At 39.6% G+C, this 26,896-nt stretch overlaps 1 protein-coding gene across 2 annotated transcripts in view; it reads right to left on the bottom strand.

Annotated features, from left to right (window-relative positions):
- Positions 1-7,133: 7,133 nt before the first annotated feature.
- The window catches only part of YAF2 (YY1 associated factor 2), a 102,718-nt gene continuing 82,955 nt past the window's right edge, over positions 7,134-26,896 (bottom strand). For both annotated transcript variants that reach the window (XM_055142042.1, XM_055142043.1), the window contains 2 exons: positions 9,115-9,267; positions 7,134-8,489 (listed from right to left, as the gene is read on the bottom strand). In XM_055142042.1, the coding sequence (XP_054998017.1) occupies positions 8,252-8,489; positions 9,115-9,267 (391 nt within the window). In that variant the 3' untranslated portion in view covers positions 7,134-8,251. The remainder of the gene's footprint in view (positions 8,490-9,114; positions 9,268-26,896) is intronic.

The following is a 26,896-nucleotide window of genomic DNA, read 5'->3' as shown; positions in this document are numbered from 1 at the left end:
ATGGTGATTCAATAAAATAAAATAAAATAAATAAAAATAAATGCTTACTAAAATGCATATTTGGGGGCCAGAGCAATAAACAGTACAGCAGGTGGGGAGGTTGCCTTGCATGCTGCTGAACCAGGTTCAATACCCAGCATCCTATCTATATGGTCCCCCAAGAACTACCAGGAGTAATTCCTGAGTGCAAAGCCAGGAATAACTGCTGGAAAGGTGTGGCCCCCAGATAAACCAAAAACCCCAAAAAGCATATTTGTGCTTTTCATTATACCACACTATTAAGAACAAAACACTAAATCAAGTGATGCAAGTTAGAAATAAAAGAAAAAAGCAGTGAAAGTCATTATTATATGAAAACCTGTATCATATAGTCTGGTCTTCGAGATTAAAACAACTAACATTGCCGAGCTTCTCTTAAGACCCTGTTCAGCCAGCACTGCAGTAAACCCCTGTGGGTAATCACTTCCAAGCAGGCAAAGAGCAGAGTGGCTCTGCAACCCAGCTTCACCTCACCAGTCTCTTGTCAGACACCAGCTAGCAACAGCTCTGTGGGAAATCACTGCCACAGCAGCAGGCTGCCACTCCTGCAGCCTCACAATACATCCTTCCTTAACACGCTTAGCATTCCTGAAGAGAACCCACAGATGCTAGAATGGCTTGGCTGCCCCCAACCATATTGAGCTAATAAGTCTCCAATCATCGGTTCCCACATAAAACGCACAGGAAGGAAGTAAGAAATCATAGAACCTAAATTACAAATGTAGGAGATTCAGGGCCAATGACATTGAAAGTCACCCTTAAACCATCAAACAAAACAACTAGTGAGAAATTTAAAAGTTGGTTAAGATTCTTCTAGCAGGGAAAGAAGAGAGCAACACTCATCTGAATCCCTTACAGGGTTCAATAACGGAGAAACACAGTTGATAAATTAGACTAACTCCAGACTACATCAAATGCAATAGGAAAGCAGTATAGAACGAGTCATGCTTGGTATGTGAAAATAGTAGCCCAGAAGACTCGACCAGCTCGAAAACTTTACAAATAAGGACTGTAGAGAAAATATGTTGAGTATGTTTAACGAGCTTAAAAAAAATTTAAAAAAAAACCCACCCAATTATGTATAGGTACAAGAAAGCATAAAGTCAGAAACAAGGAAACTATAATGAGAAGGGAAAGAATTAAAGATCATGGAAGGTAAATGATTCAATGGAAGGCCTTGGTAGCAAAGTAACAGGAGCTCAGGATAAAATCAGTAAGCTCCAACGTAGGATGGAGGATACCTCTAGAAAAAACAGAAGTTAGGCTAGATAGTGCAGGGAATAAGCATCTGCCTTGCATGTGGCTGACACTGCATATGGTGCCCTGAACACCATCAGGAGTGATCCCTGAGCACAGAGCAGGAGTAAGCTCTCAACATAGCCAGGTATGGCAAAAAATATATAATAATAATAATAATAATAATAAAATTCTTCCACCACAATTCTATCCTTTAATAGTCCTCCTCCTCCTCCTGTTTGTGTTTTTTGGTTCTGGGGCCACACCTGGCTGTACTCAGGGCTTACTCTGTATCTGTACTCAGGAATCAATTTGGGGTGCCAGGAATCAAACCCTTACTGGCTGCATGCAAAGCAAGCACTCTGCTCTCTCTCTAGGCCCTTTTCTTGGGAAGTTTTAAAACAATCCCCCATATCTTCTCATTCTTCCTGAATAAAAAACATGGGCTCATTTCATTGCTTTTGGTATTATAAATTACAAGAGGATAGTGAAACACAAAAAAAGGTCCACATAAAAAGGTCTTGGTTCCTGTATGAGGTTCTAACTCAGTGGGAGAGCACATCCTGGTATGATCCCCAACATGCAAAACTAAATACAAAAGATAATTCTTGGTTCCCAAGTAGCTTATTAGTTTTCTTGCTGAGAATGGAAAAGATCAGGATGAAGCTGTATGGAGACATCAGTAAACTTAGAATTTGTCATGTGACCCAGCAATTCCACTTTAAGACTTCTACTCCCAAGACATAAAAACATTTATTCAAATGGACATACACATTATTATGCATTGCTGCACTTAGTACAATGGCAAAGATACGGAATCAACCTAAGTATCCAAGAGCAGATGAACGGATTATGAAGATGTGGTGTATATATATATATATATATATATATATACTAAATACCTGCAAAAAATGATGAAATTATGCAGTTTGCTGCAATCAGGTTGTAAACGAAAGATGGGTTGAGTGAATCCACAAGAAAGACAAACATATGATCTCACTTATCTGTGGTATACAGAACTAAATAAGGAAATGTACTGCAGTAAAGACTGGATGCCTAGATTACCCTTGATTCCAAGAGTTTAGAGAGGACAGATAAAGATATCAAGATGAGAAGGAAGAAAAAGAAGTGATGGGCAAACAGTGGTAGGGGCTTCGGTTATACTGGTGACATGGGAGAATGCTATTGGTATATATCCAAAACGGACTCAACAACAGTGAAAACATACCTAAGCTGCAACCCCCGGAACTTTGTAATGTGCCTGTGAGGGGTGGGGTGGAAGAGTAAGTGGGGATGGAATAAGGGAGGGGAGAATGGGATATTGGTGGGGAAGCAGTGGGGATAGAATATGGGAACACTGATGAAGGAAAGCTGAGGCTGGTGATTGAAATAGTATATTGGTCTTGAAATAGTATATGCCGAAAGCTCAACTATCTGTAAGTTTGTAAATCAGTAAAATTTTTTAAATAAAAAACTCATAGAAAAAATTAGGATTAGGTCTTTGCTTTCATCCTTTAAGGGCCATAAGGTGTTATGCTCAGGGTGTACTCCTGACACTGCATTCAGGGATCACAGCTGGCAAGACCGTGAGGTGCCGGGGAACGAACCTGGGTCAGCAGCATGCAAAACAAGCACCTTAAGCGCTGTACTCTCTCTCCAGTTCCAGCACTCAAGCTTCTTACACCTGGGAGATCTATAGACCCAAATCTACCTATAACCTGAAGAACTGCCAAACTCATTTCTTAGTTCCATTCTTCAGGAATTACAATTAGAAATTTTACTAGGCCTGTTAATTTTTTTAATGCTTTTTATTTTTTCTTTTTGGGTCACACCCAGTGATATGCTCAGGGGTTATTCCTGGCTCTACACTCAGGAATTACTCCTGGCAGCGCCCTTGGGACCATATGGGAAGCTGGGAATCAAACTTCCCCTTGGCCATGTGCAAAGCAAATGCCCTACCCACTGTGCTATCACGCCAGCCCCCCAGGCCTGTAAAATTTTTAAATTTTAAATTTACTAGGCCCTTAAAATTTACTAGGCCCCAAATTTAGGGCTTATCCTTATGATTTGAAATAAATATTTGAAGATTTTTTGTTGATTATTACAGTTCAGCCCTTATTTATAGAAGAGACTTAAGGAAGTCTATAAAAAAAAAACACTAGAAAAACAAGTGGACAGGGGCTGGAGCAATAACACAGCGGGTAGGGCATTTGCCTTGCACTCGGCCAACCCGGGTTCGAATCCCAGCATCCCATATGGTCCCCTGAGCACTGCCAGGGGTAATTCCTGAGTGCAGAGCCAGGAGTAACCCCTGTGCACTGCTGGGTGTGACCCAAAAAGCAAAAAAGAAAAAGTGGACAAAAAAAGTCTGAATCCAGGGCCAGAGAGACAAATCACTGTGTTCACATGTTCTGCTCGGCACAGAGGAGCACTGGTCCCCCGCACAGGATTCCAGAGGACCACGGGAAGCAACCTCTGAGCAGAGTCCCCAAGCACTACACGGTATGACACCAAAATATCAAGAAAAATATAAATAAATCAATAGCAAAGTACAATATAGACATGTATATGAGTATTCTACATAAATACTCAAAAAAATAGATTCATCACAACTATAGGTAAAACAAGACAATTTGCATTGCCTATAAAATAAAAAATTGATGTCTGAAATGAGGTAGAACTTTTCCTATTTCGAAATAGGTCTGAATAAAATTTTCATTTGATAGTGGTGTAATGTTCTCAATACCATCACAAGGCAATAGTAGGTCTCACTTAGCTTATTAGATGTTAAAGAAAAACATACAGAATGATAACCTCACATTACATAAATTATGGAAAAGCTCCAAGAAGAAAAACAGGCCATGCTAAGATTATGGAAAAAAAACAATCAAGAATCTAAGGCTCCTTCCCTTGGCCAGACCAGAGGCAACAAAATCTGAGGTGTGCAGCTGGGGAAAAACCCTACTATGAAAATGCCTTTGTGAAAGCATGTGTGGTGCATTTCTCTATCTTGGAGATCTCCCCCATCTCAAACTGAGATCTGTTCGACTTCTCTCTCCTTTTTCTCTTCCCCTCATATTTCTCTAAAGAAAACCACCTCACTTCACTAAAATAATAAAATTTTGAAATGCCTGAAAATTAAGCTTGAATTTTAAAAAATTAGCTGGCTAAAATGACTAGCCAGTAATATTAAATACCAGTGACTTATTCAGCATATATAAAATATTAATATTAAATATTGTGATACCACATCATTATCAGTAGTAACTATCAAGAAGGTACCAATTCTTTCTAATTTCCATGTAATTTTTAGAGTATAGTACAGATACTGCTATCAATTACCCAGTTTCTACACTGGGCGTCCAAAACTCTAGAAAAGAAGTTGAAAACCAAGTAAATAAATAAGAGTAAGAATAAAAACCCTAGACCATTTAGCTTAAAGCAAATAATATGCAGAGCTACATCCTTTTAAGCAACAAGGGTTCTTATCGACAGCACAGATAACAAACAAGCTATCAGTCTAGAACAGCTGAGGCTTTTCTTCCTTCTTAAACTTTTTTTTAATAATAAATTTATTTATTTATAATTAATGAATCACCATGAGGGTACAGTTACGGATTTATACACATCTGTGCTTATGCTTCCCCCATACAAAGTTCGGGAACCCATCCCTTCACCAGTGCCCATACTCCACCACCAGTAAACCCAGCATCCCTCCCATCCTCCCCAATCCCATCTCCCCCCACCCCACCCTGTCACTGTGGCAGGGCATTCCCTTCTGTTCTCTCCCTCTAATTAGCTGTTGTGGTTTGCAATAAAGGTGTTGAGTGGCCACTGTGCTGTCTCTAGCCCTCATTCAGCCCGCAACTCCCTTCTCCCTCATGGCCTTCGACTACATTATAGTTGGTGATCCCTTCTCTGAGTTGCCCTTTCCCCAGAATGTGAGGCCAGCCTCCTAGCCATGGAGTCAACCTTCTGGTAGTTGTTTCTACAATTCTTGGGTGTTAGTCTCCCACTCTGTTATTCTATATGCCATAGATGAGTGCAATCTTTCTATGTCTGTCTCTCTCTTTCTGACTCATTTCACTTAGCATGAAACTTTTCATGCCGATCCACTTAAATAAAAAATTTGTGACCTCCTTTTTTCTAACAGCTGCATAGTATTCCATTGTATAGATGTACCAAAGTTTCCTCAACCAGTCATCCGTTCTAGGGCATTCGGGTCCTTCTTAAACTTTTAATTTTTCTACAACTATCACTGTAATTTTGTAAAAGCATTTAATAAAAATTAAATATTTAAATATATCAACTATTTCTAGCATGTGAGGGGGTTTGCATGCTTCACTTTTTTTGTATGTTTCAAATTATGTCTTCACTCTTACACTCTTACATAGATTAAAATAGCACTGTCATCCCATTCATTGTTCAATGATTTGCTTGAGTGGGCACCAAGTAATGTCTCCATTGGGAGACTTGTTACTGGTTTTGGCATATCAAATACCCCACGAGTAGCTTACCAGGCTCTGCCATGCGGGCGAGATACTCTTGATAGCTTGCTGGACTCTCTGAAAGGGACAGAGGAATCAAGCCCGAGTCAGCCTCGTGCAAGGCAAACGGCCTACCCGCTGTGCTATTGCTCCAAATAAGAAAATAAACTCTAAAAAAAAAAATCCAAATTCTCTTTTTGTATATCATTTGCTTAAAAGAATCTACTTCTAAAATCACACTTAAGGGCGTTTGCCTTGCACGCGGCCAACCCAGGTTCGATTCCCAGCATCCCATATGGTCCCCTGAGCACCACCAGGGTTAATTCCTGAGTGCAGAGCCAGGAGTGATCCCTGTGCATCGCTGGATGTGACCCAAAAACGAAAAAAAAAAAAAAAACCAACCATAAAATCACACTTAGAAAATTAAATAAATAAATAAAATCACACTTACACAAATGAAACAGAAAAAATATTCCTTAAAATGAATGTTTTTCTGTTTTGGTAGTAGATACCAAAAAGTGGAATTGTTGGGCTATAGGTTAGCTCAATTTTAAGCTTACTGAGAACTGTTTTCCATACTGTTTTTCAAAGGGTTGAACCAGACAACATTCCCAGCAGCAGAGGATGAGACTTCCTTTTTCACCACATCCCCACCAACAGATGCTTCCATTATTTTTGATATGTGCCATCCTCACGGGTGAGAGACTGTACCTCACTGTCATCCTGATTTGAATTTCCGTAATTCTAAGTGATGGTGAGCATTTTATCACGTGCCTGTTGGCCATCTGTTGGTCTTCCTCAACTTCACTTACGTTCCAGAACAGGATTTGAAAAGTGAAAAACAAGGCCAAATAATTTTTGTTTTGGAAGAACATAATCAGGTGGGCTCCACAGAAATTACCACATAAATTTTTTAAAATTTATATTTCATTTAACAACACTAAAGAATGAGGTATATAAATGTTTTAATCACAGACTTTTACTGTATGCAATAACTATATGTTACAACTAGCATCTTACAAAGAAGACAGTACCATTCTGCTGAAAACTTTACTGCCATTAAACAGAAAATTACATCACCACATGAAACCACCAACTATTACAACTTTAAGGGTCTACAGTTTTATTTTTTCTTCAAATGCTATCATGTTGATTTTTGTGCTAAAGTTTCAAGTTCATGTGTACTTCAAAAGTCCTATAGATGTACGTATATATATGTGTGTGTGTGTGTGTGTGTGTGTGTATGTATCAAACAAACAGCTAAAAGAAAGCAGAAGACCCAGAAGAATTTGAGTACTATGTGGTTTCTAGGCTGATTTTTTTAAATGCAGAATAAGATAATTTATTAATTTTAAACAAAAATACAAAATATGCTGTCACAAAAATATTTTATTGGTAATTTTACATAATGATGAATGGGGCAGTAAATACTCATTTTTTTATTTCAAGGTATTGATAAATGCTTAAGCTGGTAGTTGCTTGAAAATAGGGCACTATAATTTTTATAATAGCTGTCATATTTAATGAGGCCAATCAAACTAATTTAACAGTATTTCCCATATTTGCAAGTTACCATTTTCTTTATTGATTAGATTCATTCTTCTGTGACCATGGATAAGTTTGAGGGATAAAATTACTGAATTAAAACTTTACCAAAACTGAAATGTTTTAAATATTGCCAGTTTCCCTTTCCTTACATTATTCCAAAGGCTTGGAATTATCTTAAATTTCATGTTTAAATAATACAGAAAATACCAGTGTTCAATGACCATAGTACCAAGCCTGAATTATAAAACTATTTATTGTTTACTACCCTACTAGTAAACATTACAATAAATGAATGCTTTGAAAGATAAGCAAAAGAAAAAGATATAACCAGAAACAAACTCACCAACAATAATTTAGTAAAATGTGTCAAAAACATTGGCAACGGTTTATACAAATTCTTTATTTAATAACAATTTTCCTATTTAACCACACCAAGTACCAGCAGGTGTATTTATTTAAGAGGATAACCATAAAGAAAGTCCTGTTGCAGCAATAATTGATTAAGTTGATCTTTAACTTGTATACATATAACTATTTGTTTCACAATTCTCAAATAATACATATTTAGGCAGCTTGCACTATGTTATAAAATTTTTAATTTGTTACATGCCAATAATAGTGAATTTAAGAATTATGTGCTAGAATTCACAAAACTAAAAGTGAAAACAGACTTACCAATAACACTGCATAATGAATAATTCAACCACATTTTCATGGCACCTTTTATCAAAATGTTTAGACCAAAATGTTTATTCTGGAAATGTTTGGTAGCTGTAAATTGCAGTAAAAATCTAGCAGGTTCTTCACAAATTTCTACTTTATGCAAAACTCAAATTGTGAGTTGTACATATATGTTTGTCATGAAAATGTGGTACTTCTTGGCATAATCTGTGTATCTGCATGGTGTGACAGAGTGACTAAGAAGTTGGAGAAAATAAACTTTAATGAGATTCTCCATTCAGTGATGAGGCTTCTCCTCTGGGCGAAGATGATCTAGACATTCCTCTCTCTGTGTTATCGGAACTAGAGCCACTCTGACTGTGTTGATCTGCAGAAGCAGCACTAGATGCAGGAGGTGACTTCGTTTTCTCCTTAAAGTCTGTAATAATGACTGTCAGATCTCCAACGGTAACTTCCAAATGCTGAGCACTACTCCGATCCACATTTTTCAATCTTGGCCTAAACACAAGAGATGATGAAATTTTAAACTAACTTCCTCTTCACTCTATCAACTTTCTGAGCATGCAATCACTAATTAGGTAAAAACAAAGCAAATACATCTATGTTTAGAGCTCTAGAATCATTCGCAGCTAGCTACCCAAAATAAAAATAAATAAATCTCTGAAATCATTAACATTAATCAAATCATTCAGAATTTTCATTCTGACCAAACAAAACATCTAAGATACCCTGTGGATGTAATAGATCTCTTTGTACTTTTAGCTTCACAGCTATTTAGACAAACTTATTAAAATAAATGTTTAAGAAAAAGTGCTGTATCACAAAGGAGCTAAAGCCACTAAAGTTAAGTGAAGGACAGTTTACTCCACTGATGTCTACAGATAACAAAACAGGCAGACTGATGGTTCCATGTGGATCCAGGATTATACTGATGGTCTGAACAAGCCTTTGCAAGTATATTAATACTGTGAATATCCTGTCCAGGTTTATGAATAAGAAATAGCTCAAACATGAATATCTATTAAAAAATATTTTTAAGCATTTTCACAGTTATACTTCTACTTTTACTTTGTATATATTGATAGAGCATACTAAATGATCATAAAACACTCTTCAAATTTACCTTGTTTTCTTATGACTGTTCTTTTTGCTAGTTGTTTCCTTTTCACTTTTCTCTTTCTCTACTTTATCTTTTTTTTCTTTCTTTGACTGTGTAGGGGGCACAAACTGCTGAGTAACCTGCTGTGCAACCAACTGCGAGACAGGTCGAGGTTTCCTGTGTGCATGTTAAAAAGAAAGGTTTTTAATTATTATAATTTATGTTGAAAGGATAGATCAAATTCTGAAAACCAATATTTGCAAGTACAAAACTCCTACTGTGTAAGATAACTCGGATACACAATTATAACCATGTGTCTTTCAATCCATGTGTCTTTCCAATCCAACAAAAATAGTATTATGATAAAAAATGGAAGTACAAGATACATTGTGAGATCATGAATATGTAAGTCTTACATAAATCATGAAAATTACTTAAAATATGCATAAACCAATGCTCACATTAAGTAAATAGGAATTTAAAAACTAAACCTGAAAGTTTACACTGGAGTAATATTCAAATTAATTTTTTCTCCTTCAGAGAAAGAAGTATCTAACCTTCTGTGACAGTGTATTTGTTCTCTCATTTTAAATCTTTCATTAGTTCATTTGTCAATATTTGAGTGTCAAAATTTCTCTTTCCTTACTGCTCAAATGTCTGAGAAAACTTATGTTCTAGTCACAAGCTCACTGTTTTTTTAACCTTAAAAATTAGTCTTTCAAGGCTTGCTTACTTTGACTTAGTTCTCCTTGAAGAATCCATGCTCCAAGCCACTGCAGCACAGCCGTGAGGCCTCAGAGCCCTGCCGGCCTGTAGCACTGGGAGCTCCACAAGCACCCCTGTAGGGTAACATTGGTTTGTGCTTTCTCCTCTGCCACGAGTTGTTTAGGCTGAGCAGGTAATACCCATCATGGTGCTCCTGAAGCACCTCCATTCCTCTGTGTTAATTGGAATATAGCTCTAAACTTTTTAGGATAACATTGGTATGTCCTGTTTCCCTTGCCACAGGGAGCTTAGGTTTACCACTGTGCTCCTGAGACACTTCCATTCCTCTGTGTTTATCTGTAATCTCTTCTCTGTGCTCTCTTCCCCAACGGTCTATCACCTTTTCCCCCTAATCAGACTCTGTTAACTTGTAAGGTCAGATTCCTCAGAAATCTATGATTTTATATTTGTGGACGAAATGTTGCTTTTCTCCTTCTCTTATGTCCTTCTGTATAGCTTACTTTAAAGCAATGTCCTTTTTGTATGGACACAGGAAGACAGTTATTATTATGCTTTGTAACTTGGGAGTTAATTGACTCCAAATAATATTCACTCCTGGGCATCTGCTTTCTTGACTTAAGCCTCAGACGCCCTTAGTTTCTAGCACCCCAAAAGCAGGGTCCCCATGAGGAACTGAGTAAACCCAGGGCAAGCTGTGAGCTACCCTGACATCAAAATGGTCCGGGCCAAAGCGCCACAATACTTAACTGTAAGTTAAGAGCATGGTCATGGACAAATTATGTCATAACCCAAAAAGTAACAAAGAGATTAGGACCCTATTATGCCAGGAGAGACTAATTTGGCCTGAGCACAGTAGTCTGAGATCTATAGCGAGATGCCCCCAGGAGAGACATCCTATAAGCTTAATGTATCTCTTACTGTGTCCATGCAAAATGACTAATATTATGAATGCTGGACTAAAGAAAGGAGAAACACATACATATTTTGCCCGTAGGCCAGTCGTCTTGCTGGATGAGAATCTGTCCTAGAAAAAGTTGCCCCTGAGGGAAGGACCTTACATCCATTGATTGTATGATCACACCTATGTGCAATTGTTATCCCAACCCCTCATGCTTTGGGATTTAACCAGGCGTAAGAGTAGGCTGGGGGAGGCAGAAGCAGGAGGGAGAAGTATGAAGGAGCAGGATCCAAGAGGAGGATGAGGGGGACCAGAGAAGGGGGATCTGGAGGAGGAAGAGAATGGAGATGGGAATCAAATAAACTGCAACTGACACCACCCAGCCTGGCCCTTGTCTCCACCTTTGTGGGCCCATCGCCATGGGCCACCCCAGGGTGAGAGAAAGTGGCGCGAGACCACCAAACGCAGGCAGCAAGAGAGAGCTGCTGCTGCCTTTCATAATTTATTTTTTGATTACACACACCCCCTGCCCCACAGGGCACCCGCATCAAATTGCTGGCCAGCTTGTTCAATTACCACAGGAGTAACCTCTGGCCTTCCAGAGCACCAGTTGGGAGCTCCACCCCAAATACTACTGAGGGCCAGAGAGTGCAATGGCTAAGGCCTTGCCTAACATCTCGCTGCAGCCTTAACCTTGGTTCAAATCCCAGCACCACCTATGCTCCCCCAAACATGGTCCCTCAGCACAGAGCCAGGTGTGGCCCCTGAGGACCACTGGATGTGGCTCAGAATCAAAGAAGCAGAAAACATTGAAATTAACTGCAGGAACTGCACAGAGGTCTAGAATTGCCTGGCTTCGTATCTGACGCCGGTACAAGCTGTTACCCTTTGGTCCAAGTTCAGGGATTCCTTCAGTTCTATGACAGTAGAAGTTAGGCAACGAGGGTCAAGATTCAAAGTAAAAGAAGCCTCTTAGTTCTTAAAATGAGAGATTTAAAAAAAAAAAAAGAAAAAGAAAAAACCAAAACATTGGAAGGAAGAGGTGGCAGAAAAATAAGAGGGGGGAAATTTTCAGCTGGCGCAATAAACCTCGCTGTGTGATTTGAAAAAAAAAATTTTAAAAAAACATATAATTGGGGGTGAGGACAGTGCAGCCAGCTGTATTTGGGGCTTACTTTCTGAATGTGTTCAAGGATCACTACCAGCAATGCTCCAAGTTGAACCCGGGTCGGCTGCATGTATTTGAACAGATGGTCTACAAGCAAGACATAATTATATTACTAGAAAATTCCTGAATCTATTTCTGTTCTGTAGAGTTATTTTAAAAGGTTTTTTTTTTTTTTTGGGGGGGGGGGGTAGGCCAGAGAGAGACCTGAGTACAGCAGGTAAAGAAGGAACTTGCCTTGTGTGTCCCTGAGCATGCCCAGGAATGATCCCTAAACCAAGAGCTAGAAGTAAGACCTGAGTGCAGAGCCAGGAGAAAGCCCTGAACACAGGTAGGAGTGGCCCAAGTTCCCCACCCCCCAAAAAGTGTTTTGTTATACAATAAGACAAAATAGGAGAAAAAAATAAATATTACACACTATTTTAAAATTACAAATTGCAACTTATTAATATAAAATTTTCAGTATTACACAATTCAAATATGCATAAAAAAGAATTCTTTGAAGCAAGAACTAGAGAACATAATATGTGAAACATTTCAAAAACTAGATAATGAAGAAAAGAAAACTTGAATAATAAATGTCTATCTTGTAGGAAAGATATCTTTTATAAAGATGACCAACATATAACTTAACAAGTAGAATTAACATAGAAACTAGGGTGCAAGATGCAAATGAAAGTCATACAAATTAATATAATACTGAAAGAAGCTTAAGCTGATTTTTAAAAAGAACTTTAAAAAGAAAAGGATTAAAGCAGCGGTTCTTGGGTCTGGGAATATAGCTCTGGGGTAGAATGTATGTCTGGCATATATTAGGCTCTGTATTTCATCCCTGGTACCACCAAAAGGGGGGAGGGCTCCCAAATGTAAGATAAATGAGCTTACATAGTTTTCCTCCCAAGGATTTCTTGGAGCCCATGAATTTCCATTTCTAATTAAATTCTAAGTTATACCAATGCCTCTAGTTTTGAAACCACACGCAAAGAAGATAGAAGTTCAATGCATTGTATTGGTATAATATTTCACTTCTAGAATGAAACTGAAGGAGAGCAGGAGTGGCAGAGCAATGACAAAAGCAAGGGTCCGGGATGTCATAACTCAAAGACCAGAGCAGCCCTTGCCCAGTGTGCACAAGGCCTGAGGTTCCGTCCAGGCACTGCATGCCCCCATCACCATGGTGGGGGGAGACCTGGACGTGCCATGAGCATGATGCCCAGAGTAGCCAGGGTGTCCTGCTGGCCCCCAGGTCATCACTGGCCAAGGAGTAAGCCATGAGATACAGGTAATGGAGCATTGTTTAGAGCAGTCACAGGGCCTCCTGGTGTATCCTTCCTGTTTTGGAAGAAACAATGCCCCACCCACCTCCTGGGCAAAACCAAAAGAAGGAAAAAAAAGTGAGGCCTAAGAGAATACAGTGGATCAGGAGCCTGCCTTCCATGAAAGCCAATCCAGGTTTGATTCCCAGACCACCTTCCATGGAGCCATGCCAGGAGTGATCCCTGAGTGCAGAGTCAGGAGAAAACCAGAATAGGAGAACAAAAAAGAAGAAACAGACCAAGACTCAATAGGAAGAGACCTAACTAATAAAAACAAAATCTATTTATTATTTACCCTTAAAAGGTAGATCTCTGAAGAGGTTTAGGTTTAAATTTTACAAAACTTACATACAGAGGAAAGGGGGAAGGTACAAGAAAAATACAGGGGAACTGCCAGGAAGTTACTTTAATAAATCAAAAAAAAAAAGTTAGAAGACATGAATTAAAGGAACAGTGGAATTATTAGAGAAGCTGTAAAGAATTAAGGGCATGGTAAGTAATTACATCTACCTTTCTAACTTCTTAACACACAAACAGAAATCCCTCATGTCATCAACATTCTGTGGGTAGAATTGATAAGTGCTATTAAAAAAAAGGTGGAGCCTGCTGGGAATATATCCCAGAGAGGCAAAAAAGTATAATCGAAACGACATCTGCACATGTATGTTCATCGCAGCACTGTTTACAATAGCCAGAATCTGGAAAAAACCCGAATGCCCCAGAACGGATGACTGGTTGAGGAAACTTTGGTACATCTATACAATGGAATACTATGCAGCTGTTAGAAAAAAGGAGGTCAAGAATTTTGTAGTTAAGTGGATGGGCATGAAAAGTTTCATACTGAGTGAAATGAGTCAGAAAGAGAGAGACAGACATAGAAAGATTGCACTCATCTATGGTATATAGAATAACAGAGTGGGAGACTAACACCCAAGAACTGTAGAAATAAGTACCAGGAGGTTGACTCCATGGCTTCGAGGCTGGCCTCACGTTCCGGGGAAAGGTCAACTCAGAGAAGCGATCACCAACTACATTGTAGTCGAAGGCCATGTGGGGGAAGGGAGTTGCGGGCTGAATGAGGGCTAGAGACTGAGCACAGCGGCCACTCAACACCTTTATTGCAAACCACAACAGCTAATTAGAGAGAGAGAACAGAAGGGAATGCCTTGCCACAGTGGCAGGGTGGGGTGGGGGGGAGATGGGATTGGGGAGGGTGGGAGGGACGCTGGGTTTACGGGTGGTGGAGAATGGGCACTGGTGAAGGGATGGGTTCCCGAACTTTGTATGAGGGAAGTATAAGCACAAAAGTGTATAAATCTGTAACTGTACCCTCACGGTGATTCTCTAATTAAAAATAAATAAATTAAAAAAAAAAAAAGGTGGAGCGATATGGGGGTTACTGCGGGGGGTGGGGGGCAGCATACCTGGCTGTGCTCAGGGCTGACACTTGACTATGCTGAGGTTTCACATTTTTTTTTTTTTTTGGCTTTTTGGGTCACTCCCAGCTATGCACAGGGGTTCCTGGATTTGCCCTCAGGAATCACTCCTGGCATTGCTCAGGGGACCATATGGGATGCTGGGGATCGAACCTGGGTTGGCCACATGCAAGGCAAACGTCCTACCTGCTATACTATTGCTCCAGCCTCCTTGAGGCTTCACTCTTGGCAGGCTCAGGAAACCATATGGGGCACCAGGGATCAAACCTGAGTCAGCCATGTATACATGGCCCCGTAAGTTGTAATTTTAATGGTATTGTCCATTTCTTCTAGGCTATAAATCTACAAAAAAGGATGGTTTCAGCTTTATGTACATTTTCATAAAATGTCTAACACAACAGTATACAAAAATATGCTATTTAATAAGAATTTAAATTTAAATTTAAATCTACAAAAAGGATGGTTTCAGCTTTATGTACATTCTCGTAAAATGTCTGACACAACAGTATACAAAAATATGCTATTTAATGAGGATTTGTTGGAAGAAAGAATGAGTAATAACATCAGGTTTAATAAGAGAGGAAGACTGCAAGGCCACACCAAGGCCATGCTTGGAGATAAACAGGGTCAGCTGTTTGCAGAGTGAGTGATTTAACACCTTTACTATCTCTCTAGTCCAGGAAGATGATGTTTAAAGAAACGGAGCACTGTCTCTGAGCTGACTCATCAGCAGTAACTGAGAGCGATTACTGGGCCAGAGACACAGTAGAGTGGGTGAGGCTTTGGCCTTGCAGGTACCAACTCGGGTTCCAGGTTCCATCCAGGGCACCACATCTCGTTCCCCAAGCACTGCCAGGAAGTAAAACATCAGCACAAAGTCCGGAACACTGTCATATGTGGCCCAAAATTAAAAAGCACAATTAAAAAAAAAATCAATTATTCACTACATATAAGAAAACGAGTCACTGTCACTGTCACTGTCATCCCGTTGCTCATCGATTTGCTCAAGCGGACACCAATAACGTCTCCCTTGTGAGACCTGTCACTGTTTTTGGCATATTGAATATGCCACAGGTAGCTTGCCAGGCTCTCCGTGAGAGGTGGACGAATCAAACCCGAGTCGGCCACGTGCAAGGCAAACGCCCTACCCACTGTGCTATCGCTCCAGCCCAAGAAAACAAGTAGCAGCCCAAAAAAAAAAAAAAATCTCTTCATTACATTAGAATATGAAACAAAAAAGGAAAGATAAAGGGTATAGCAGGAAGGAGAAAAGATTATGTTTAAACTGGCCTGGTGAGTCACCTAAAACTGATATAAAATACAAGATACAAAAAACAGTTGAGATGGTCATCATTGTCTTCAAAGTTTCTGAATCTGTGTATTCTTTTTAAAAATTTTAAACTTTGGTAGTTTCCTCATATTTTATACCATCATTCATTTCCTTCAGTTCAAACAATAAAGCAAAATAAATTTATAAGAATGTTAACAAGGGGCTGGAGCAATAGTACAGTGGGTAGGGCATTTGCCTTGCATGCAGCCGACCAGGGTTCGATTCCCAGCATCCCATATGGTCCCCCAAGCACCACCAAGAGTAATTCCTGAGTGTAAAGGCAGGAGTAACCCCTGTGCATCACTTATGTGACCCAAAAAGTGCAAAAAAAGAGAAAACGTTAACAAACTACATACAAAACAAATTTACATTTTTCTGAACCAAGAACAGAAATCTGAGGTTTCCAATAAACATTAGATATAAATTATTTAGTAGTCATACTACTAACTTAAGATTACATTATTTAGTTTCCTTAGTGCTTCCTCAAAGTAAAATTGAATATTCTAGATTTTTCTGAATTTATTAATGACCTAAGTATGCAATATTTTCCCTGTAAGTGTAGATGTCTTAGTCATGAGGATTTCTAGGAATTTATGCTGGCATTAAGTTCAGAAATATTTTTAGCATCACCCACCCCATTAATATGTGACTTCAACTATGTTCCTTGTAGCACTATTCACAACAGACAGAAGCTGGAAACAACCTGATGGCCTGAGAACAGACGTTTGGATAAAGAAACTATGGTATATCTACACAATGGAATATTATAAAGCTGCCAGGAAAAATTAGGTCATGAAATTTGCCTCTAAATGGATAGACTTGGAGAATATCATGCTGAGTGAAATGAGTCGGAAGGAGAGGGACATATATAGAATGACTACATTCATTTGTGGGATATTAAAAAAAAAACAGTAAGGGGGAAGGGCGTGGCGACCGCCAGCTTATGAGGACCACTAATGAGAGGTACAAGCTTGCAGCAATGGGACACTCAGGTGGTCTTGGGAAGGGTGCGGTACTGGCCCCGCCATCCGCCGAGATGTGACCCCAGTGCTGCACGTGTGCGGCTCCGTTGCTGGATGATGCAGAGGCCAGCTAAACTACTTTTGGTACCGGCAGCTTCTTGCAGAAATGTCTCTAGAGGCTGGTCTCTCATTCTGGGTAACTCAGGGAAGGGACCACCAAGTAAAATGTGGTTGGAGGTCATGTGGGGGAAGGGTGATGCGGGCCAAATACAGACTAGAGACTGAACACAATGGCCACTCAACACCTTTATTGCAAACCACAACACCTAATCAGAGAGAGAGAACAAAAGGGAATTCCCTGCCATAGTGGCAGGGTGGGGTGGGGGGAGACGGGATTGGGGAGGGGGGGAGGGATGTTGGGTTTACTGGTGGTGGAGAATGGGCACTGGTGAAGGGATGGGTTATCGAACTTTGTATGGGGGAAACATGAGCACAAAGATGTATGGATCTGTAACTGTACCCTCACGATGACTCCCTAATTAAAAATAAACTAATAAAAAAAATTAAAAATAAATAAATAAAATTAAAAAAAAAAAAAAGAAATGTCTCTAGACTTTGAACTAAGCCACGGACCCATGTCTGTCCAGGAGGGGAAAGGTTTTTCTCTCTCGCCTTTTCCTTGCGGGGGAGAGGTGGGGTGGAGGGAGGGGAGAACGTGGCGACCGACAGCTTATGAGGACCACTAAGAGAGGTACAAGCTTGCAATGATCCAATTTCTGCCAGAAATTTCCCTGGACTTAGTTACTAAAATACAGAAATCCAAAACCTCATATCTCTTCAGGTCTGATTCTAGGGGGGAAACTCCGAACAATAATAGTGAGTTTTCTGTTGAAACATTGAATGTAACCAAAGTAAAGAGAAAGTAAAGTGAAATTTATCCGTTACACAGGAGGGGGTGGGGGTGCTGGTCGGGTGGGAGGTATACTAGAGTGTTTTTGGTGGTGGAATATGTGTACTGGTGAAGGGATGGTTGTTGGAGCATTGTCAAACTGAAACTTAAGCCTGAAAGCTTTGCAATTTTCCACATGGTGATTCAATAAAAATATTAACTAATAAAAATTAAAAAAAATAAAAGGGTGTGTGAAATATTTAAAAAAACAAACAAACAGTATGACACTAATACCCAATGCCAGGGAGACTTGTCAATGGTTGCTCAATGGTGTGGGAGACAGATGGTAGTTAAGATAGAGGAGGATCCATTATGACAACACTAGTTGGAAATGATCACTCTGGACAAGAACTAATCTTGAAAGCAGAACATACATGATAACCTTTCAGCATCTATATCACAAACCATAATGACTAAAATGAGGGGAGGGGAGGGGAAGGGAGGGGAGGGGAGGGGAGGGGAGGGGAGGGGAGAGGAGGGGAGAGGAGGGGAGAGGAGGGGAGAGGAGGGGAGAGGAGAGGAGAGGAGAGGAGAGGAGAGGAGAGGAGAGGAGAGGAGAGGAGAGGAGAGGAGAGGAGAGGAGAGGAGAGGAGAGGAGAGGAGAGGCTGACTGCCTGCCTTAGAGGTAGGCTGGGGGTGGGGGGCGGCTTGAAGGGGTGGGAGGGAAGCCCGGGGACACAGGTGCTGGGAAATTACACTGGTGGAGGGATGGTGTCTGAACATGAAATGATGAAATGCAATCATATACAATTTTGTAATGCTCTATCTCATGGTGATACAACTGGAAAAAAATGACATTTGTCTTCAAGTTGCTACATATCTATTATGAGATACTGGTACTCAATATTTCATTCCTACTTTAGAGTAAGAAAGGAATAATCACAATTTACCAATTTCATGAATCATACAATTGCTATCAAATATTTTTCATAGTTAACAAGTTTCACCTCTCCATAATCTCCCCAGAATCACTTTCCTTTTATACATGATTTATAAATACGAAAATCTGAAAATGAAAGTGTATTACTAGAACACTTTGTTTATTTATTTTAGCTTTATTAAACTGTGAGATTAAGTGCTAGAGATAGTACAGGGGTATGATAACCTGTCTTGCATGTGAGACCCTAGTATATCAAGTATCACATGTGGTCCCTTGAGTACTACCAGGTAAGCCCCACCCAAAAAAAACAAAAACAGAAATGGAAACTAAAAACTATGAGGATGAGTTAAATATTTTTAGACAATTATAATTCTAAAGTCCAGAATTTTAATCCTAATTATAGAATGTAGAAATCAAATGCATATACTCTCTAAAGAAAAAAAGTAAATAAATGCTCCTACAATTAAAAAAAAAAAGCACAGAAAAATTATAGGCTTAAGAAGTAACTCAGCAGACTGAACAAAGTATGCAAGAGGCTCTGGTTCTTTCCTGGCACTGCATGTCCCCGCAGAAAGCAACTCCAGGACCAAGCTGGGAGTAGCCCTTTAGCATTGCTGGATGTGGACCCCAATATTTAAATAACATTTTTAAATGGGGGCACTTTTAGAGACAGTAGAGAAGGGAAGGTGCTTGCCTTGCACACAGCTGACCCGGGCTTGATCAAACTATAGTATTCACAAAATTGGGTCCTTCTGTGTCAATAAATCCTTCACACACAGCTGAAACACACTGCAAAGCCGGGCAGGTGTACTGATTTACTGTAGTGTAAGAAAAGGGGAAGGATTTTGTTGTGGTTTTCAGGTTGCTCCCAGAGCACGTAGGATCTATGAGTAGTTGGGGGACACACCTGGTCTCCAACATGCTCTGGCCCTTGGAGCTACTCCGCTATTTTAACCAGCAGTGAATGTAATGGGTATGTACCACTGACCAGAAAAGCATCTTTTTAGGAGCTATATGAAGACCTCCCATGTGGGAAGACCGGCAGATACTGACAATGCAGTTTCAAACTACATGACATTTCCTAATATAAAACATATATATGCTAGATAATCTAAGAACAATGCTTTGAGACCGATCTAACCTTCACTATAACTAAGTTTATGTGCAGGAGTCTCTCTCTCTCTCTCTCTCTCTCTCTCTCTCTCTCTCTCTCTCTCTCTCTCTCTCTCTCTCTCTCTCTCTCTCTCTCCTCTCTCCTCTCTCCTCTCTCTCTCTCTCTCTCTGTAAATTAGTTGATTCTTTTCTATAAAGCATCATTAATCAGTGGCCCAGAAAGCTCAATCTGCTTCACGGCATTCAAGTATTCGGTAAATTAAACAAAACAAACTAACTGGAGAAAAAAACAGCTGAACTGAACTCATGCCTGCTGTGAGACTATTATACTCAACTATAGTCAGAATCTGACCCAGAAAGATTTTATAAGCAATCAAAGAGTCAAACACTTTTATACGTCAGGCACTAGATTATGGTACTGGATATTCGCCTCGAGGACTAGTTCACTACAGTCTGTGAACTCCCTGATCTGCTAAATAAAGTTATCTGCAAAAATAAACTAGGGGCTGCCCAAGAGACACTTGCCCTCATCAACCAACCCTAGTTCAAACCATAGCACCACTTATGGTCCCCTGAACACCGCCAAGAGTGACCCCTAATTACAAAGCTCAGGTTAGCCCCTAAGTCAGGGAGTGCCCAAAACAAACATACAAAAAATCCAAATCAAAAGTTACTTTTCTTGGGGCTGGGGCGATAGCACAGCAGGTAGGGCGTTTGCTTCACACGTGGCCGACCCGGGTTCGATCCCCGGCATCCCATATGGTGCCCAAGCACCGCCAGGAGTAATTCCTGAGTGCAGAGCCAGGAGTAACCCCTGAGCATCGCTGGGTGTGACCCAAAAAGCAAAAAAAAAAAAAAAAAAAAAAAAAAGTTACTCTTCTTTTATTAAAAGGAGGAAGAAAAAACTGTACTGTTTACACTTAAACCACTGATATGCCCATTTTCATAACTTTTAAATGTATACATTTTAGGGGTCAATAAGGCAGCTCAGAGGGTAACTGTATGCTTCCCAGACAGACAGCTTGGTCTGATCCTCAGTACCGTAGCCCAGGGTCCCAAGCACCACCAGAAGCGAGCCTCACACATAAGCAGGGGAACTCCTGAGCACAAGTGACTGTGCTCAGGTGTGAAAAACAAAATTTGAAAACATATTTTAAGACACTATGAAGTTATTATGGAGGTAATATACAATGAACATCAATATTCTAATAGACCTAAAATATGGTGTTATTTTTGGTGGGGTGGGGGTATGGACGGGGGAGTTGCTGGGCCACACCAACCGTGCTCACTGCTTATTTCTGGTTCTGCACTCCTCACGACGGGGAAACAGAAGCAGGGCCAGAGATCAAAAGGAGTTAGCTTCAGCAAGGCGAGCACTGCAACCCCTAATACTATCTCTCTTCATCTCCTAGACAGTTTTAAATATATAACTCATTCTTCATCAATTGTTAAGACTAAAGGATGCAATCATATGTCCTGAGTGCAAAACAAAATGGTTTAGATTCACTGACACAAAACACTGCATAATAAAATTATTCCTGATAAATAATTACTCATATGACATACCACATTGTCTGTCCTTAAAAATATATTCAGGTCTGGTGTTGGAGTGATGGCACCCTGAGTAGGGCTCTTGCCTGGCATGCAGCCAATTCAGGTTCAATCTCTGCTACCCCACATGATCCTGTGCCCCACCACCAGTGGATCACAGAGCCAGGAGTGAGCCCTGAGCACTACCAGGTGTGGCCCCAAACCACCCTGTCCTCCCAGGGTGGTTTGGGGCCACACCTGGTAGTGGTTTATATATTTTTTATATAAAAATCCGGCAGTGACTTTTTAATTCTAATATGCAGTGCTTCATAAATTCACATGATATACTTCTGTAAAAGCTATGCTAAATATTCTTGGTAGCATTTCAATTTGAGGGTATGTGCTGCTACATGAAGCAGCCTTAATGGTTCCTGAGTAATTCATCTAGGATACCGCCACATAAAGACTCACAGAGAATCTTCAGTGAGCCTACAAAATATTAATAAGCAAAAAGATGATGTGAGCTATTCTAATTGAATTCCCAAAATTTCTCCTCCTCGGGCCCTTGCAGAGCACTCCAACCTGCTTGGTGACGCTCCTCCTCCCAGTCTTTCTGAGTACCTCTCATTAAGAGATCAGTTTTGAGATGTTGGGGCTGAGAACTGGAAAGAAAGGAATTTAGAAAGAAATTGCTAAAATAAATTTTGTTTCATTGCTGAGTTAATAGGTTTTGAGGAGTGTAGGTTGTGAGTGAAATTCAAGGAAGAGAGAAAATGATGACTAAAAAATATTCCTTCTCCAGCATCTCCAAAAAAAAGAAAAAAAAACAAAATACAAACAAACAAAAAAAGTTCCTAAGGTCATCTTCTTAAAACATGTTTTAGGGGCTGGAGCAATAGCACAGTGGGTAGGGCGTTTGCCTTGTAAGCAGCCAACAAGGGTTCAATTCCCAGCATCCCATATGGTCCCCTGAGCAATGCCAGGGGTAATTCCTGAGTGCAGAACCAGGACTAAACCCCCTCCAAAAAGCAAAAAACAAACAAACAAAAAAAAAAAACCCACTATGTTTTAAAAAGAAATACAAAGAATTTGTTACGTTGTCCCAAAATTGCAACCAAAAAAGTTTTAATCTACAAAATTAGTGATCTTTTTGCGAGCTGAAAGTAGACTATAGACTGAACATGATGGCCACTTAATAGCCCTATTGCAAACCACAACACCCAAAAGGAGAGAGAGCAAAAGGGAATGCCCTGCCACAGAAGTGGGGGTGGGGTGGGGTGGAGGGATACTGGGACCATTGGTGGTGGAAAATGGGCACTGGTGGAGGCATGGGTTCACTGTATGACTGAAACGCAAGCACGAAAGTTTGTAAGTCTGTATGTAACTGTACCTCACGGTGATTCACTAATAAAATTTTTTTTAATTAGTGATCTTTTATGTGCAAGTTAATATTTGGTGCATAGAACTAGTTACTTATAGAACTTATATATGAAATAAGCTACTTTATTTTAAAAGTATTTTCTTTTTTTTTTTTTTTTTGCTTTTTGGGTCAGACCCGGCGATGCACAGGGGTTACTCCTGGCTCTTCACTCAGAAATTACCCCTGGCGGTGCTCAGGAGACCATATGGGATGCTGGGAATCGAACCTGGGTCGGTAGCATGCAAGGCAAACGCCCTACCCGCTACGCTATCACTCCAGCCCCTAAAAGTATTTTCTTTTAAATGTGCATCAAATCATTGTAGAATCCCTGTAGCATCTGTGAAGATTATGGTTTCCACAATCCTCTCTAATATCTTTTGTGGCTCTGTTCTATCTTCCCACAAATGAGCTATATTCTCTACACAGGAAAAGCTCAGATATTAACTATTTTCATATCTCCAGCACCTAACATCTTAGCTCTTACATGAGTTATATGTTCAGTAATATCTTTTGAATTAATATATAAGTACAACCATTAATTTGTGTAAACACTCATTTTACTAGGTACCCAGCTTCAGAGATACCCTTTAACAATTTCTGATGATATGTTCCTCTTATTGAGCTAGTTTTCAAGAAACTTGAATGATGGCTTTTCATTTTGTTGTTTTTAGTTTGGGAATCACAAATGGATTGAACTTTGGGGCTCCTACATGTAAAGAATGCTGTAATCTTTGGAGCCATCTCCTGGTTTAGAATTCAAGTTTGTATGTACATGACTGCTTACTATAAAAGTTAAGAGACAGAGACAGAGAAAGAGAGAGAGAAAAAGAAAGAAAGAAAGAAAGAAAGAAAGAAAGAAAGAAAGAAAGAAAGAAAGAAAGAAAGAAAGAAAGAAAGAAAGAAAGAAAGAAAGAAAGAAAGAAAGAAAGAAAGAGCACGCAGAAATTTGGCTTAGTGATACAAAATGTCTTGAATGCGTGAGGGTCTGGGATTGATAGCCCTAAAATAATGGAGCCAAAAAGACAGAACAGGAGTTAAGGTATTTGCATCCTGCCTAGCCTGGTTCGAATTTTTGGCACCACATATGGTCCCTCAAACATTCCTCAAACACCAATGGTTGCTTCTGATTTCAGAGCCAAGAATCAGCCCTTGAACACCTCCAAGTACGGGCTTAAATCCCCTCAAAATAAATAAAAATAAGAGTCTTTGCTAAGACTTTTCTACAATACAACTATCCTCTACTTAAATGCTAAATAATTTACATTCTAAAGAATATTGTAAAAATATCCTGTTCTAAAATACAAACAAAAGTAGTTTACACAATTCAAATAATGAAATAATCTGCTGTTAATACCAGCAATTTTATCAGCACAATTTAAAAGCTGTCTTAGTAATAATGTTGGAATATTTTTTTGTTATTTTTATAGAATTACCATGCTAACAAAATATTTATTGAGAAAATATCTCTTCAAATTAGGTATTATATATGCTCTGAACTAAGATATAGAATATGATTAAAGTAAGGTTTTCTGATATACTAAATTTTTATGCTGTGATCCTTAATGCTGTAACATTAGTATCCAAGTGTGTAAATGTTCATGTGCTTTATCACATCCTCCACAAGTTTTCGTCCACCACTGTCTGTATGACACTACGTTTCCACTCCCCCGACCTTTGGCAACCTCATTTCTGTCATCAATGTCTGTTCTGTTGTCATCATGAAACACTGTCTACTCCCTTGCTTTGTTTCTTGTAAGAGAACATGAAGTATATTTGTCTTACTCTTATATACTTCCTGTTTTCTTGTCTTTCTCTTATGCCTGGTTTCACTTAACAAAAGTGGTTTCACTCATTAAATAAAGAATTTCATATGAATTGTTTCAGTAGCCAGAGAAACAGTAAAACAGGTAGGCGCTTAGCTTGCATAAAGCTGACCTGGACTTGATTCTAAGCTTGCCAGGAGTGAACACTGGGCAGAGAACCAGGGGTAAACCCTGAGCAACATCTGGGTGTGGTCCCAAAACAAAAATGAATTGTTTCATATTTCAAGTGTAAAGTGTTATTATGCATAAAAACAGTCATTATTTAAATTTATCACTAAAATTCTAAGCAATCTCCTGTTGTGATTCCTTCTCCCACCCATATTACTGCATTGCTGCTATTCAACAGCTCTACTGCTATTCAAGTTTGACCTTCAGCTTAAAGATGGCCCTAAAGAAAGTAGCACTGCTCAAACTTCCCACAAGGCGGTCCTGACGAGGGAGGGCCTTGAAGCTCCACAGAATGGACAGTACTACCATTTCTGAGTGACCAGTGCATCCTAGGAACCTTTAGTTTTTGGTGTCAGCAAGATTTCTGATTTCAGTCCAAAAGCCCTTTGAAATGAACAGATGAATGGTTTTATAGTAACTGAACTGAGTAGTTCACTTCATATGCCACTGTTGTTACAGCAAAATACAAGATACCACTGTTTTCTTTTTAAGAAAATTATTTATTGAGTATTATAAACCATAACTTTACAATATTATCACCAATGATACCTCATGGACGTAATTCCAACACTATATCCATCACCAGTGTACCCATTTTTTTCTCCCACGAGGTTACCAACACCTTTCCCTCTCCTCCCTTCTCCACCCAACTCAACTTGTGTGGATCAACTGCCCCATTAATGTTGCCATTGGATCTTTGTTGCCACCTCACTGTGTATCTTTAAGTCCCACATGAGAGAACAGTCTGTATCTGTCCTGTTCCTTCTGACTGAATTTACTCAGCATGATATCCTCTAGTTCCATCTACGCTGCTGCAAACTGCATGATTTTGTTCTTTCTTAGAACTCCATTATTTAATATACTACAACTTCTTGATCCATTTATCTGCAGTTGAACATCTGGGTTGTTTCCATATTTTGGCTACTGTACCAAGTGAAGCGATAACACAGATGTGTATACATTCTTTTGAATGAATGTTTTTGTTTTGTTTTGGAAATAGATGCCAATAGGAGATACCATCTTTTCTTACAGCTAACTAGTACACCATTGTTTAATATAACACAACTTCTTTATCCATGCATCTCTTGTGAGGGGTTTAGACTGTTTCCAGACATAAGCCATTGTATACAGAACAATAGGAGTACTGGGTCATATGATAGTTCTTTCTTTATATTATTTTACAGAAGTCACCTTTCTATACAGGCTGAGTCAGTTTCTATTCTCACCAAGTTAATTTTCTTCACATCTCCAAAAGAACTTGTTCTGTATCATATTTTTAACATACAGCATCCTCACAGTAAGTCTTAATAATCAGTTACTTTAATGGAGGGAGATTGGGGCTGGAGCGGCAGTACAGCGGGTAGGGTGTTTGCCTTGCATGCGGCTGACCTGGGTTCAATTCCCAGCATCCCATATGGTCCCCTGAGCACTGCCAGGAGTAATTTCTGACTGCAAAGCCAGGAGTAACTCCTGTGCATCACCGGGTGTGACCCAAAAAGCAAGAAAATAAAATTAAAATTAAAAACAAAGAAGGGGGACTGGGCAACACCGATATATCCTCAGGAGTCACTGCTGCTAGAGCCCAAGGGACCATATGTAGTGCCAGAGATTGAACCAGCGTCAACCATATGTGAGGCAAGTGCTTTAATACCAGGTACTTAATCAATGATAAACGTTTCTTCAGTGTATGTTGATTATGAAGACTGTTTCTTCTTCAGCCAAGTCATCTGTATAGTTCTCACCATTTAGGGGTAGGTTTTGTTGAGTTTTGTGAGCTCTCCACCTTGGATGTTAGCTTCCTGTCAGATCCATTCAACAGATGTCATTTCATTTTAGCACCACTTTCTTTTCCAGATTAAAAGCTAATTTTTCTCTCCAGTATTGTTTAGTTTATGTGATACCATGTATTTATTTTACTTTTCCTTGCCAATGGAACTGAGTAATTAAAGACACCTCAAAATTCACTTTCATACAATTTTTAGCTTTTTTTCTTATTTATAATTCCATACAGATTTTGAAACCAGAGACAGTTCAACAGTAAGGCACGCAGCCAACCTGAGCCCTATCCCTACACTACATTTGGTCTCCTG

Source organism: Sorex araneus, chromosome 6, assembly GCF_027595985.1.
Source record: "Sorex araneus isolate mSorAra2 chromosome 6, mSorAra2.pri, whole genome shotgun sequence".
NCBI classification, from domain to species: Eukaryota; Metazoa; Chordata; class Mammalia; order Eulipotyphla; family Soricidae; genus Sorex; species Sorex araneus.
This window is presented reverse-complemented; position numbering and strand designations above follow the sequence as displayed.